The sequence below is a fragment of the Protopterus annectens genome, chromosome 5.part0 (assembly GCF_019279795.1).
Source record: "Protopterus annectens isolate FY-2018-M chromosome 5.part0, PAN1.0, whole genome shotgun sequence".
Lineage (NCBI taxonomy): Eukaryota > Metazoa > Chordata > Ceratodontiformes > Protopteridae > Protopterus > Protopterus annectens.
In genome coordinates, this window is record NC_056735.1 from 1,898,530,910 (window position 1) to 1,898,546,200 (window position 15,291).

At 41.1% G+C, this 15,291-nt stretch overlaps 1 protein-coding gene across 1 annotated transcript in view; it reads left to right on the plus strand.

Moving 5' to 3' along the window:
* Positions 1-15,291, plus strand: part of COG3 (component of oligomeric golgi complex 3) — a 1,722,808-nt gene that overhangs the window by 392,972 nt on the left and 1,314,545 nt on the right. The window contains exon 5 of the mRNA XM_044072049.1: positions 7,098-7,172. Coding sequence (XP_043927984.1) covers positions 7,098-7,172 — 75 coding nt within the window. The remainder of the gene's footprint in view (positions 1-7,097; positions 7,173-15,291) is intronic.

A 15,291-nucleotide genomic window follows, 5' to 3' on the forward strand; every position in this document is an offset into this window, starting at 1 on the left:
TGAATTTTCACTGTTGCTAACCCTTTTACTTTACTTTTTTCTATTCTTTATTGACTACCTGGACTTTGTGGTCACTTCAGCTACCAATTTCTGTTACCAGTGTACAATAATTTGCAGGCTTTTGCTAATTTATTTGCTTTTGTTTACAGAGAAAGTACGACTGGGTGAAAGCCCCTTTTCAGTGGTGGACCAGGGAGAAAAGCTCCAGTGCTTACATAAAAGTACAGAAAATTAAAAATTATTGTATAGTTGTAGTAGTACAGTAGTTACAAATTACATTGAAAATTTATACAGAAATATATGCAGACGAGACCAGATGGGCAAGCTGAAAAAAGAAGTGTAATGAATGAAATCAGTTAAGTAAAAGGCATATAGATAAAGAAATTCTGAGAGATGAACATACTAGTTAAAGAAAGAAAGGGAGGGAAAAGAAACAGAGAATGCTTTTAGTAGCAAGAAAAATGGATAAAGGAGAAGCAGAAGAATTGAAGAACGGTACTAATTTCAGAAGAAAAATGGGGGAATAGAAAGAGGGATTAGAGAGAGTAGTTTCAACATTGTGTGTTAATTTGTGAAGAGAGAGGCTGAGAGAAGACAATGTAAAATTTTTATGGAAGTGAAAGAGTATGCAGAATTTAATAAGGAGTAAGCATAGCTAACAGTAATTTAAATGATGTGTTTAGTTGTAACTAAAAGCTTTAAGGTTATTGTCCTTTTTTAATGAAAAGGGGATAAGAGTTCCAAAGTTTTGTGACATGAGAGGAGTACAGAGAGTTCCTTGCAGAGTTGTTAGCTTTATGTTGTAAGAGCTGAAATTTGTTTGTGGACTGGAGTGCTCAATGTAGAGAATAGGTCAGTATAGCATTGATTTCAGGATGATAGATGCTGTTATGAGTGATGTGTAGTTGTGAGAAGTTTAGGCAGAGGAGTAGTTCAAACCACTTTAAGGTTTTTGGGGCCATGCAGTGGTGGATTTGATAGGGCATATTTGCAGCAAGCTTAGCTAGTCTGTTTTAACATTTTTCTAACATCTGAGTTTGTAAATTAAAACAACAAGTTAGAAGGTCACACTCAAGCCCAAACACTCTAGCCCAAAAGTTCCTGGAGTTCATAAACTCAAATGCCATGGAACAACTAGTCACCATCCCCACAAGAGGAGAAAACATACTTGATCTCATCATCACGAACATGGGATCACAATGTTCAACACTGGAAGTATACCCCTCACTGGTGAGATCAGATCATAAACTAATCTCGCTGGAGGTCCTCATCCCGCCCCCACCTGAAATAAAAAAGACCACAGTGAAAAACTTCTCAAAAGCTGATTTCACACTTCTAAAAACTAGTGTGGTCTCCTTTAAGGCCCCTGAGCCAGTGGTAAACATTACTCAAACCGCTGAATCACTTACAAATGCCTTCTACCAGCACCTACAGGACTGCATGGATCAGGCAATCCCAAACAAAACTAAGACTCTTTGTACCAAAGGCAAGCGTCCAGTCTGGTGGACCCCAGCCATAAACAAGCTCTACAACAAAAGGAGGAAGCTACTACAAGATAGAGCAAAATCCTTGAAAGGTAAGACACCTTTGATCATTATAAGTAAAAACTAAGAGCTCTCATAAAATCATCCAAGGCAAATTTTGAGAGAAAAATAGCCAAGGACTCAAAAGACAATCATAAGGCCTTCTTTAGCTATGTTAGAAACCTAGGAGGAAACTCCCAGATATGCTCAGAATTAGTTCAAAATGATGTGAAGATTACTGAACCTACACACATTGCCAACATACTGGCTGACAGGTTCAGTGCAAACTTCTCCCCCTCCCCAAAAGGAGAGATATCTATACCAGAGGATTGTAGCCCCAAACATCTCCAACGCCCAGGTGAGAACTGCTCTCTCCAAAGCAAAAACACAGCATCCATGGGACGGATGGTGTCCCGGCTGTGTGCTCCACGAACTCAATGACGAATTAAACGGGCAGTTAGGACAGCTGCTTAATCTTAGCCTCACCTCAGGATACGCACCCAAGGAGTGGCGCACGGCGACTGTGGTCCCACTTCACAAGGGCGGTGCCTCCACCGACCCTGGAAATTACCGTCCCATTAGCTTGACAAGCCTTATCTGCAAAGCCATGGAGAGGATCATAATGGAACTCATAAATAAAGACATAGGAACTTGCAGACTTTGGATCCAACCCAGTTTGGCTTTGTCAAAGGCAGATCATGCCTTTTAAACTTGGTTGACTTTTTGAGACAGTCACCAAGGCCATTGATGAGGGAAGGCAGTCCATACAGCCTACCTTGACCTGGCAAAGGCCTTCGACACAATACCCCACTCAGGTATCATCGAAAAACTCATCAGCTTGAATGTAAACCCATACATCACAAGATGGGTTGCAAACTGGCTAAGTGACAGAACCCACAGGGTCAGAGTTGCTGGAGCCATGTCAGACTCAAAGCCTGTCACAAGTGGTGTCCCACAGGGCTCAGTCCTGGGTCCACTCTTGTTCGGCATCTACTTTTCTGAAGTACAAGCAAACGCAGGAGGGTTATGGCTGACAAAGTTTGCAGATGACTGCAAACTGGCCATAGTCGAAAACACATCTGACACAGATATCCTTCAGAAGGGCCTCACAGAAACGGATAACTGGTGCCAGAGCCATGGCCTAAAGTTAAATGCCAAGAAATGCATAGTCATACCATTCGGGAAAAACAAGGTTACCCCTAGCTACCATATAGGTGGCAGTCCACTGAGCACAGAAGAAGTCATCAGGGATCTGGGGACCCAGGTTGGCAGTAGCCTTTCGTTTGACACTCATGTTGCTAAAGTAGTTAGGAAAACCTTCTACATTGCCCACCTGATCATGAAGGGATTCACATCTAGATCAAGGGAGGTCATCGTCCCCCTGTACTCATCACTCATTAGACCTATGATTGAGTACAATGCCCCATTCGGAATGTATCTGACCCGACACCTGCAGCAGCTGGAAAGGCCCCAAAAGTTCCTCACCAAAAGGATAAAGGGTCTCAAAAATATGTCTTATGCTGCCCGACTGAAAGAACTCCAGCTCTATTCAGTCTCATACCGCTTGCTCAGAGGTGACCTGTGCCTGACATATAAGGCCATGTCAAACCCAGATTTGATGAATATGCTTCACCTCAAAAATCTAGATCCCTCAGAACCACAAGGCGGGAGACTTAAACCTTGACACGGTTATTAATAGAACGTGCTGGATGGACAGATTCATCACCCAGAGACTCCCTATGCTGTGGAACAAAATCCCGGTACATGTGAGGCAGAGCACCTCGCTGGCCTTGTTCAAGAGGAATCTTGACCAATGGATGGGAGATCGCAGATATACCCCAGGGATTACTTCAGTGTCACTGCTTGACAGAGGCACAGCAAAATAATAGGCATAGTTTTATTCAAACTAAATGGGTGGCGAAAGCCAAATAACTATGGGCTAGGCTTATAAATGCCCTTGGGCAGATAGCCTAGTATGAACCTATGAAAACCAATCAGAAAAATCTAAATGAAAACTCAAGCCAAGCTAGAACGTCCAATGAGTGACCTCCCAAACCTCCTATAACAGATGCACATGGGATATATGCAAATAACCCTTATGAACATCAGGTGTTTCAGCTATATGGCGATTCTGATTGCCCATGACTTTCAAATTTGAAGTCACTGTAATGGACAATTTCAGGCCAATAAGCCAAACCCCACTAGCTTTGGATATGCATATTTCAGCTTTGTTATGACCTCATCAGCATAGCATAAGCTTGGTGTTTGACTAAGCATAAGAAACACAGGGTTGTTATACCCAGCTGTTGTTCATTATCATTAGGGTGACTGCAAAAATATCCCAAATAACAAATTAAAACAACAAGTTAGAAGGTCACACTGAAAAAACAATCGGAAAAAAATTAAATGAAAACTCAAGCCAAGCTAGAACTTCCAATGAGTGACCTTCCAAACTTCCTATAACAGAGGCACATGGGATATGCAAATAACCCTTATGAACATCAGGTGTTTCAGCTATATGGCAATTCTGATTGCCCATGACTTTTACATTTGAAGTCATTTTAATGGACAATTTCAGGCCAATAAGCCAAACCCCACTAGCTATGAATATGCATATTTCGGCCTTGTTATGACCTCATCAGCATAGCATAAGCTGAGCTGGCGAATATATAGGAACAGCATAAACTAGGGCTGGCAGCAAGAGACAAGAGGCAGTGGTTTGTCAGGCTTGGTCAGACCAATGTGGTGTGTAATGCGATATAGGGTGTATAGTGTTTTGAGTTTTATTACTTGTTTTATATGGTGTTCAGATCTCATAGTGCCATCAGAGACAGCTTCTAGAAGTTTAGTGTGGGTACAAGCTTGATTTTAGTGTGATCAGAAGTAGTTGAAAGAGGTGAATTTTGGTTAGAGTTTTGCTTAGAGGTAAGTAACATTCATTTAGTTTTCCCTGGGTTTAATATTAGCCAGGAATTAGAGAACAGTGACACAGTGGAAGAGAGAGATTCCCGAGTTAGTACTTGAGGTTGTGCAAATGAAGGTTAAGTCTTAAACATATGTGATTAAGGTTGCCTGTTTCTTTGCTGATCGGAAGGCATTTATAAATTTGTTAAATAATAATGGAGCAAGTATGGACCCTTCAGACTCTCCTCTAGATACTACCAGAATTGGGGATTTGTGACTTTCACTTAGATAACTAATAAAACATCCCAGTGAAGTAGAGTTAGACCCATGGGGAGAGTTTTTAGTAGCAATTTGCGGTGTGACACCTGTTCTGGTTTATAGAGGTGGTGAAACTAGAGAGTTATAATGCTGTGGAGAGGGTGAAAACCATGTTGAGAAAGGGATAATATACTGTTACTTTTGACATAATTAAGTAACTGTGATTGGATGCATTTCTCCAAGACTTTTACCAAAGGTGATAGAATAGCTATACACCTTTAGTTGACGTCAGTAGATGGGCTTCCTTTATGTAGAGGTAGTATGTAAGCATTTTTTTCAGATTGCAGAGACATAGCTTTCTATGATGGAATATTAATTAGGATTGAAGTGGGGTAGGCTAAAGTGTCAGCTGTCATTTTGATGTAGTCTGCAGATAGATATAATGGGGCAAGAGTTTTTGGTTTGAGTTTAAGAAGCAGCTGAGCTGCAGAGGAGATTGGAGCTGGTTGTAGGGTTTGGAAGTAGTGATGTATTATTAGAGGTTGTTATTTTGAGGAGATGGTAACAGTATATGTGAAGTGAGGGCTGAATTTAAACTGTCAACTGCCCAGAGCTTTGTTTCTAGATGCTTACACTACAGCCACCGTATTGAAAAAAAAAACTCTATCCCCATTAGTCTTTCTGGCGAGTTTAATCTTTATGCAGCTGAACCTATTATAGAATCTAATGGTGAATACTTTACTTAATGATTTGGGGTGGGTCCTCATTTACTTCCGCGTAGTGAAGGAAGTGTGGAACTCCCCATAAAGAGAGTGGTGCACATCAGTCAGGTGAAGCTCACAGTAGTACTCTTGGCTCCTGATCTTGGAGAAGGGGGTGCTTGCAGAACATCTTCACTTTTAATCAGACAACCTGTCCAGTCATATGATACCCTAAAAACAGGGGGTGCACAAGGTCATATTCCTGTGTAGGGTGGCAAAGCTCATCTGGGTCAGACTAGTGGGGCTTAACTGTCTCAGCTGTTCCCATCCCTGAGGTGCTTAATGAGCTGATAAGTACTTTTAGCTGGGTCTCTGTTCTTTTCTCAAGGTCTGAATTGAGAGGGTATGCCTGCATAGGATGTTCTGGAAGTGGAGCACTTAGATCAGCATGCTTGACATTCAGGAAAGTGTGATTCTCCCTCTTTTCTGCTCAGTCCATCAGGGTAAATGTGACAGTAACAGTGAATGTGTTTTATGTCCCTTGGAGTGGGAGGTTTTTAACCCTTTTACTAACATTGTTGCTAATTCCTCGTTTTATTGGCACATTCAAAGAAGAAAGACCAAACCTTTAATACTGTATCCCTTTTGTGTTTTAGAAGAGGGTGGTTTCAGGCTTTAAGGTCCCTAATAGTACTCACAATTTTCCTGGCTTTAGGATGTCCATCACAGTTTGTGCATCAAGCTGCTACACCTAGTTACGTATCTGCTAGTGTAGATCCGGTCATTTCACCAGTTTTGTTGGCAGGATCTAAGTGATTAGTTTGCTAAGAAGCTCTTTACATGGCAAAACTATATTTTCATGTGAAAATGGTTCTTAGTTTGAGTAGAGTAGTACCCTGCTAGTTGAAAGTGTTCTGAATGCATTGCATCTCAGGTTCTGTATGACATGGGGCTTTAGTTAATGCATGAACAATGTTCATATGTCAGCTCTGTGTATTGTGACATTATGGTGGGCAAACTGTAGCTCAGCACTGGCTGGTCAAACATCTCCTTAAAGGATTGTTGCTTTTCTGCCTTCCTTCTGGGAATGCTTCCACTCCATGAAATCAGAATATTATGGTTAATAAGCTTGCCGTTCTGCCTTTCAGTATTAGTTGCTCAGTAATGGGAAAATTCATGTAATAATAAACCCTTTACATATGGACCATTATCGGACCTGCACAAAGCATCTCAGAACTTCAGACCCATATATGGTGGAACAATACCTGGTCTTTTACAAGGCAGCATGACAGAAGTTTGCAGCACATGTTCAACATTAGAAAATTGTAAACACTAACCTTTAAATTAATCTTAAGACAGGCAAAGTCATATTTTCTTATTATAACTCAAAGTATTTTCCACTGCATATATATTTACTCTGAAATCATTATATCTCAGAATAAGGGGAATACTCTTTAGATAGGTCATTCTCAGAAATGTATTAAGACACACAACTAGGTACAATTTTTTTAGGGGTGACTCAGAAGTGTTGGTATGGGCAAGTAAGTAGTTTGTTTAAAATCACAATGCTGACATTTAGAGGTTGTAGGAGTCAAACACAGGTAAGATGCTTCCAGTGAAACATTTATCAGCCCTGTGTTACTGCTTATGGATATTTAACTGCAGATATCTGGTTAACTTCCACTCTTGTGTTGTATATTTTTTTTAACAGTCCGAACTTGTTGACCTGGCTGAAAGTATACAGCAGAAGCTTTCATACTTCAATGAATTGGAAACGATTAACACTGTAAGTATGGACATTTATACGTATTTTTATCTGCTGGAAATTTCTTTTTTGTAAGCAGTACTTTGTAGCCTATGCGAATATAAACAGGCATGTAGTTGTACTATTTAAGTATTCATATTTTTTTTGTTTAGTTTGTTTCTCTGTAATTGAGATCAAATGTGATAGGAATAGTTTTTCCTGGCACACTGATTGTCTTCTGCCTGTTCATCTTTCCACATCCAAGAAGAGAAGTTTTTTGAAAAGTGAAATGTAATATGTAAATAATCACTGTGTCACATGCTTATCTCTACCAGTTAGCAACTTTGTTGACTGTGTTTTATGAATGGCAACTTCATATTCTTTTGATTATGTTCATTTTTGAATTTTATTTGTTTGATTTTGTTTACCAGGTAGGTCTGACTGGGTTGCAGTGACCATTTTCAGAGGTGGCCTATGGAGAAAAACTCTAAGAAATAGTACAGGTACAATATAACAAAGTTTAAACCAGCTCTAAAGAAAGGATGGTGTACAAAAATAATGAAAATAATAATAGTAAATAGACTAATCAGGAACTGTCACACAAAGATCTAGTCTAGTAAGTTCTAAGAAGTGACATTGGTATGCATTACAGAGCGTCAGTGGAGTAGGAAATTATCAGCCTAGATGTAAGCAGTTTCAACTCGTATAAAAAATATATGAGTTAAAGTAATGTAATTTGTATCTGCATTCATCTTGATGTATGATCTGATACAAGAACAATAATGTATACTTTCCTCTTAGGAGTACAATAGCTTCACTTCAGTAAGACATAAAAAGCCAGTTGGAATGAAATAGTTTAGTAAGTGAGAACAGGAAATCTTGAATATTCGGGTATTTTGGTCCTGGAGATCAAGAACATTTGCAGATTCTAGTATGATTCAGTTGTAGTTAGAGGTTGGTTTTAAAAGTAAGAAGGCTGTTTGTCTGATGATGAAGGGAATGCTCTTTCTTAATTTAGCTGTTCTTACTGAGTGTAAGGAGTTGCTGGATTTTGGGGATTTTATTAGGAATTGTTCCTTTGATCGAAGGTTCCTTTTGGACTTGTACAATTTAATTGTATTAATGATGGCTAGGGTGTTTGAGGGAATGTGCAGTATTTTATGTGTCACTGTGAGTTATGTATACAATGTCTTTTATAGTACTACCCAGTTCAGGTTCTGCAGGGGAATGCAGTGATGGGTTTAGTTTAGGGAGTTGGATGCAAATTTACTTATTTATTATTGCTCCATTCAAGGTTGTTGCTGTAGTTTATAAATTTGTGAAAATTATAAGTGCATACTGCAGGCTTAGAAATAAGAGGGATGTTGCAGTTACCTTCCTACTGTTGTCATTGAGATATGGCCTAGATGTTCTTCGTTCCACATTGCTGCAGTCCTTACTATTGGGTAGTCCGCTGTCCAGTCGGCCCGAATACCAGAGTATATGGCTGACGTCGGTCAGGGCGCATTAGACTGACGTCAGTACGTCAGGGTACTAATGCGCATGACCGACGTCATATCCTCAGTCTTTTTTGCCGCATGGTCCGATGCAGAAGCAGTTTTGCGAGTGCAGGTTGGCGTTCTGAAATATTTCCGAAACCGGAGTTTCAGACCGAATCAGAGTTGGCTAAGTACCCGTTGGGAACATTTTGGTTTTTCTTGCCTCAGTATTTAACCGGATGTCAGAAAAAGTGAATAACTGTATTTCTTGTGGGAAACAGATACCTCATAGGGATTACCATACCTTGTGTATACCTTGTTTAGGGCCTGAGCACGACGTTGTTGGATGCCGCTCTTGTGCTAGGTTTAACAAACGCACTATTAAGAGGAGGTTAGACTGTGCCAGGTTAGTGTTTGGGAAGCGTTGCAATTATAAAATGCCGCCGGATGCTCCGGCGCCGCTTCATCCAAGAAGCGCAAGGACAAAACAGCGAAGCCTAGGGTTGATGAACCGGCAGTCCCGGACGTCGGTTCTTTAGAAGGCTCAGTGGAGCCAGAGGTTTTGCCAGGAGTTTCTTTGGAGTCTCAGGCAGAGACTTTACTGTTACAGGATGTGCCTTCTCAGGAGGTAGGCCAGGCTGAGGGGGCTTCTCAGGTAACTGTTCTTCCCTCTCTTCCCAAGGTAGTTAGAGCCTCTCCTTCTGTTGCCAAAACTTCTTTGAGAGGTAGGCCAAGTTCTGCTTCAGTGGGGGCTTCTCCTAGCATTTCAGGTTCTGTGCCTAAGAAACATATGCTTAAAATGGCAGAAGATTTGATTACTATGATTAGAGGTTCTATGCCCCCTCCTGATAAGAGGCCTAGGGTGGAACCAGAGTTTGATAGTTTTGAACAGTGTTCAGAGGCTTCTGAGTCTTCAGCGGAAGACTTGCAGGAGTATCCTCCTTATTCTGATTCTGATGTGGATGATTCCACTCCTACAGCTTCTCCTCCTGAGGATTTCTCATTTTCAGAGACTCTGCATTCCATGAGGGAGCACTTTAAATGGGAAGGCCAGGATTACTCTGATTCCAGGAAAAGGCTTAGGGAATTCTTGTTTTTGCCCCAGCATAGGCCCTTAGCTATACCTCCTGTGTTGAATGTGGTGGAAGATGTTTTTGCAGAGGCTTCCCTGAACCCTGATTCTTTGCCTCCTGCTCCTGTTAAACATGATAGGTACTATAGGGTGCCTGAAGCTCATAAGTATCTTTTTAAGAGTCCTAGGGCAGACCCGGAAACTGTTTCTCAGGGACCTAAAGGTGTTAAGGCCTCGGTGGTTAAAAATCCTGTTCCCACTGATAAAGAGGCAAGGGCTTTGGATAGATGGGGAAAGAAAGTGTATACTTCTTCCACTTTAGCCATGAGGGCGTTGAATTGTCAGTTTCACATGCTTAAATATCAAAATTATCTCCTTTCACAACTGAAATCTAAGGTGGATGCTTTGGCGGAAGGTATTGAGTGTAAAGAGTTGCTGGATTTAGTTCATGTGTCTGAACAAGTGGGTAAACATTCTTTGCAATGTGGTTTTGATGCTGTACAGGCCTCCTCGAGGGTGGCTGCCACTAGTTCTGTTCTTCGCAGGCATGCCTGGTTGAGGGATCAGAATTTAGCTGAGCATGTTAAGACTAGGATTTTGGATGCTCCTTTACAGTCTGATGTGTTGTTTGGTTCACCTGTGGAAGCAGTTTTAAAGAAAATGGAGGACAAGGCTAAGTCTATGCAAACTGTTAAAGATTTTTTGCAGGTGCAGCCACCGAAGTTTAGTAGAAATTGGCCTACTAAGGGATGGACATATCCTGCTTATGATTCCCAGTCTAGGGGTAGGTCTAGACGTGGTAGGGGCAGAGCTCAAGGTTCTTTTAGGCCTAGAACAGGGAGTTCACCTGCTCAGACTTCTGGTGAGGGCAGGGGTCAGTCCTTTCGTAAACAGACCCAATGACCTGCCTTTTCAGCTGCCAGTAGATTCTCGTCTGGCAGCTCCTTTGGGAGGAAGACTGTCTCTTTTCAAAGGAAATTGGGATTTAATTACTCAAGACAGATGGGTGTTGGATATCATTCACCACGGTTACAGGTTTTATTTCCATACATTGCCTCCTTTCAAAGGCATGCCAGATGTTCCTCCTCCACAAAGGAAAGAGGCTCTCAAGCAAATTTCTCTGTTACTCCAAATAGGGGCCATTCAGCCAGTCCCTGTATCAGAAAGGGGCCTAGGATTTTATTCTCGCCTGTTCCTAGTACCAAAGAAGGGGAACACGTGGAGACCAATTTTGGATTTATCTATCCTCAACACTTATCTGGACATTCCCAAGTTCAAAATGTTGACGTTACAACAGCTTTTGCCTCTGCTGGGCAAAGATCACTGGATGGTAACTTTAGATCTCAAGGAAGCTTACCTTCATGTGCCTATAAGACTAAGTTGCAGGAAGTATCTGCGTTTTCGAACTGGAAATTTTCATTATCAGTTCTCTGCATTGCCCTTTGGCTTATCTACTGCGCCCAGAGTATTCACAAAGGTTCTGGCTCCAGTGATAGCTTACCTCAGGCTAAAAGGTATTCAAATCTATCCTTACTTGGACGACTGCCTGATTCTGGCTCAAGAAAAGGAAGACCTTCTACAGCATCTGGAATATGTTATAGCAGTGCTAAGATGCCTAGGGTATTCTGTGAACGAAATAAAGTCCAGTCTAGTACCCTCTCAAGACATGTGCTTTCTGGGTGTGAGACTGAATACAGCAGCCCAGATGGCCTTTTTAACCCCGGACAAACAAAAGAGTCTATCACTTTACTTCCATCAACTATCTCATCAGTCCGTGCTGACTGCAAGGACAGTCCTTCAAGCATTAGGGTTCATGGCATCTTGTATTCTGGTTCTTCCCAATGCCAAACTGCATATGAGGAAGCTACAATGGTATCTCAAAATGTATGGACACAGCACTGCCAGGATTTGGACACTGTCATTCAAATAATACCTTGCCTTCAGAAAGAATTTTTGTGGTGGGCTCAGGAATGTCACCTAAACAAGGGACTCTCTGTGACCCGGCCAGAGGCGAGTCAGATTTTAACGACAGATGCCTCGGACATTGCTTGGGGAGCTCATCTAAATGGAAAGTGGATACAAGACAAGTGGCCTGCCAGACTACAGCATCTACATATCAACATGAAGGAGATGTTAGCAGTCCAGTTTGCATTAATGGCTTTCAAGGAGTTACTTCTTCCAGGGCAGGTGTTGATTCTAACAGACAACACAACTGTCATGTGGTACATCAACAAGCAAGGGGGAACACATTCTTATCCTCTATGCAGGCAAGCAATGATTTTATGGGAGACTGCGCTAAGCTTGCAACTAACTCTTCAGGCAAGGTTTCTGCCAGGAGCACAGAACTCCTTAGCAGATGTGTTAAGCAGACAAATCATGGATCCCCACGAGTGGAAACTGGATCTTCATGTATTTCAGAAATTGACAGTGTCATGGGGAACTCCAGACATAGATCTGTTCGCTTCTCCACTAAACCACCAGCTGCCAAAGTTTTGCACAAAGGGGTTTCATCACACAGCTTGGAAAGTGGATGCTCTGTCTTTCAGTTGGAAAAACCTTCATGTGTATGCCTTTCCACCTCTGCCTCTTCTTCCAAAGGTGCTATTAAAGGTCAGACAAGACAAGCCAAGGATGATTTTGATAGCTCCAGATTGGCCTCGGCAACACTGGTACCCATTACTAAGGAGTCTGGTAAGGAAGCCTCCATGGCCTTTACCTTTGATTCCTCATCTGTTATCTCAGAAGGACGGTCACCTGCTCAATGTCAAGCTTCACTCTCTTCATCTAACAGCCTGGCATATTCTGTGTTGAAACACAGCAGGTCTCAACTTCCTCAACAAGTTTTAAATGTGATTATGGAAGCTAGAAGACCTAGTACAAGGAAAGTGTACGCAGAAAAGTGGAAGAGATTTTTATTTTGGAGTACAGCAAAGAATTTGGAGATTTCTGAGCCTAATTTGAGTGTGGCTCTTCAATATCTTACTGAGTTATTGGACAAAGGTTTGTCCTTCTCTTCCATTAAGATTCATGCTGCAGCAATTTCAGCTCACTATGATTGTGACCCACCATTGTTTTCGCATCCTTTGTTCAAGCAGTTTCTTAGAGGGGCAAAGAATATAAGACCCCCACGTAGAGCTCCTACTCCTGCTTGGGATCTCAATTTTGTGTTGGAAAAACTTACTCTACAACCTTTTGAGCCTGCAGCTACTGCTGAATTGAAATACTTGTCATGGAAGACTGCTTTTCTGTTGGCTATTACTTCTGCAAGAAGGGTGTCTGAGTTGCAGGCCCTTATGGCAGTAGAGCCCTTTTTGATTTTCCATAAGGATAGGGTATCATTACGTACTAATCCTTCCTTTATGCCTAAGGTGGTTTCTAGTGTGGCTTTAAACCAAACTATTCATTTGCCTACTTTTTATGCAGACCCCCAAAATAAAGGGGAAAAGATTTTGCACACTTTAGATGTACACAGGCAATTGCGTTATTATTTAAGCAGGACTAAGGATTTTAGGCAGTCTCAGCAGTTGTTTGTTTCTTTTGCTTTGAGTTCGCAGGGCAAGCCTGTGTCAAAACAAACTATTTCTAGGTGGATTGGGTTTTGCATTGCATTTTGTTATTCCCATCATGGCAAGGAGATTCCAGCTGGGATTAGGCCTCATTCCACTAGGGCTACTGCCACTTCAACAGCATTTCTAAGGGGTGGCAACTAAGGATATTTTGGAGGCAGCTACTTGGAGTTCAGTGCATACTTTCTCTAAGCATTATCACCTTCCTATCTACTCTAAGTCTAGGGCTGGTTTTGCCACAGCTGTTTTGCAAGGCATGTTGTCAGCTCCTACTTCTTCATGATTTGCCAGCCTCCCTTACCTCTGCTTTGGGATTCTACCCAATAGTAAGGACTGCAGCAATGTGGAACGAAGAACATAGTACAGTTTTGTACCTACCATAAATGTAGATGTTCGAGGATCCACATTGCTGCAGTCCAATTTACCTTCCCTCCTTCCCCTCTGTGTTTAGGGGTGGTTGTGTAGGTGAGGTTATATGTGGATATTTTTGTATATATTTTTGTATATATTGTACATATTTTTGGTGCAGGTATTTTGGGCCTTGTCTTTTTAGGGTCTTCTGACATCTGGGGCAAGAAAAGACTGAGGATATGACGTCGGTCATGCGCATTAGTACCCTGACGTACTGACGTCAGTCTAATGCGCCCTGACCGACGTCAGCCATATACTCTGGTATTCGGGCCGACTGGACAGCGGACTACCCAATAGTAAGGACTGCAGCAATGTGGATCCTCGAACATCTACATTTATGGTAGGTACAAAACTGTACTTTTTGTAAAGTATACCTAATTTATAATGTTGATTGAATAAAGAAACTGATCTGTTGGTCAAATTAAAGTTTATCTGTGATGACACCCCGTAACTTGATATGGGAGACTTGTTCTATTTTGGTGGTGGTAAATGAGAGAAGGTTACTGGGGGAAGTAGAAACTTTCATACTTGAGTGCTTTGGAGGGTAACACTGTAAATATGTATTTTTGTTTAACTGTTGAAAATACCTTTTTTTATTTTGTTGCTTATGCTGGAGGTATTTAGTGATGCGAACATAGTATTTTGCTGAAGAATCATTAACTTTGAAGTTTGTTACAGGTAGGTGGACAAGACTTGTAGAGCTGTATTTGATCCAAGACCTTGTTTGAAGTATTGAAGACCATAATTAGATACGTCCATCCATCAGTTTCCTAAACCATTTGCTCTGATGAGGGTGGTTGTAGTAGTAAAATGAGCAGATTGGCAAAGCTTCTATATCCTAAACAGTAGTCTCCAGCTTATCGTACAAGATCTCATGACATTCTAGGCAAGCTAGGCAAACACAGAGAAAAATCTTTTTGATTGTTCCTAGATGTCTGTACCAATACTGTTTCATTTGACCGTCATCAGTACTTTTCTCAGATTTGTCTGGATTGCTGAGCTCCTGTTTCATGTAGAGTGAAGCAACACTGTGATGGATCCATATATCTGAATTGAACAAGGTCATTCTTTTCATCCAGTGAGACTGAAACTGCAGGCTTTCAGTCAACTTAGCATCTAAAACTTCACAGGCTATGAACATTATTCGTAATACAGTATTTTAGTTTCCTCTTCAGATCTCTTATGCCATTCATAATTCCTGTGTCTGAGATAAATGGCCCTAGGCTGTGTTTCTTTATAAAGGTATAAATCTGTTTCATAACTCTGTTCTCTCTGGGATATTTTTTCTTTTTTTTTTTTTTTTTTTTTTTTTTTGTGATATCCTATTTGATTAATCTGTGTTTTGTGTCAGATAAAGCCTTTTTTTTAAAAAAATCTTTTTATGTATTTTTACCTCGCCTTATCTCCATTAGACATTGGTGTTTTTCACTGTACCTTAGCACTGGACCCATTTTTGCTGACTTTTACTGTTAGCCAAAGCTGACTTCCTCTTGTTTGTGTAGTTATGTATGTTTGTTTGTTACATTACTGCAACTGTTGCTAATCTTACCTTTTAGTTTCCTCTTCACTAGTGTACTAATTATCAAAAAAAATACAGTTGTATAATGAAGCCATTTTCATGTTGAGCTATTTTC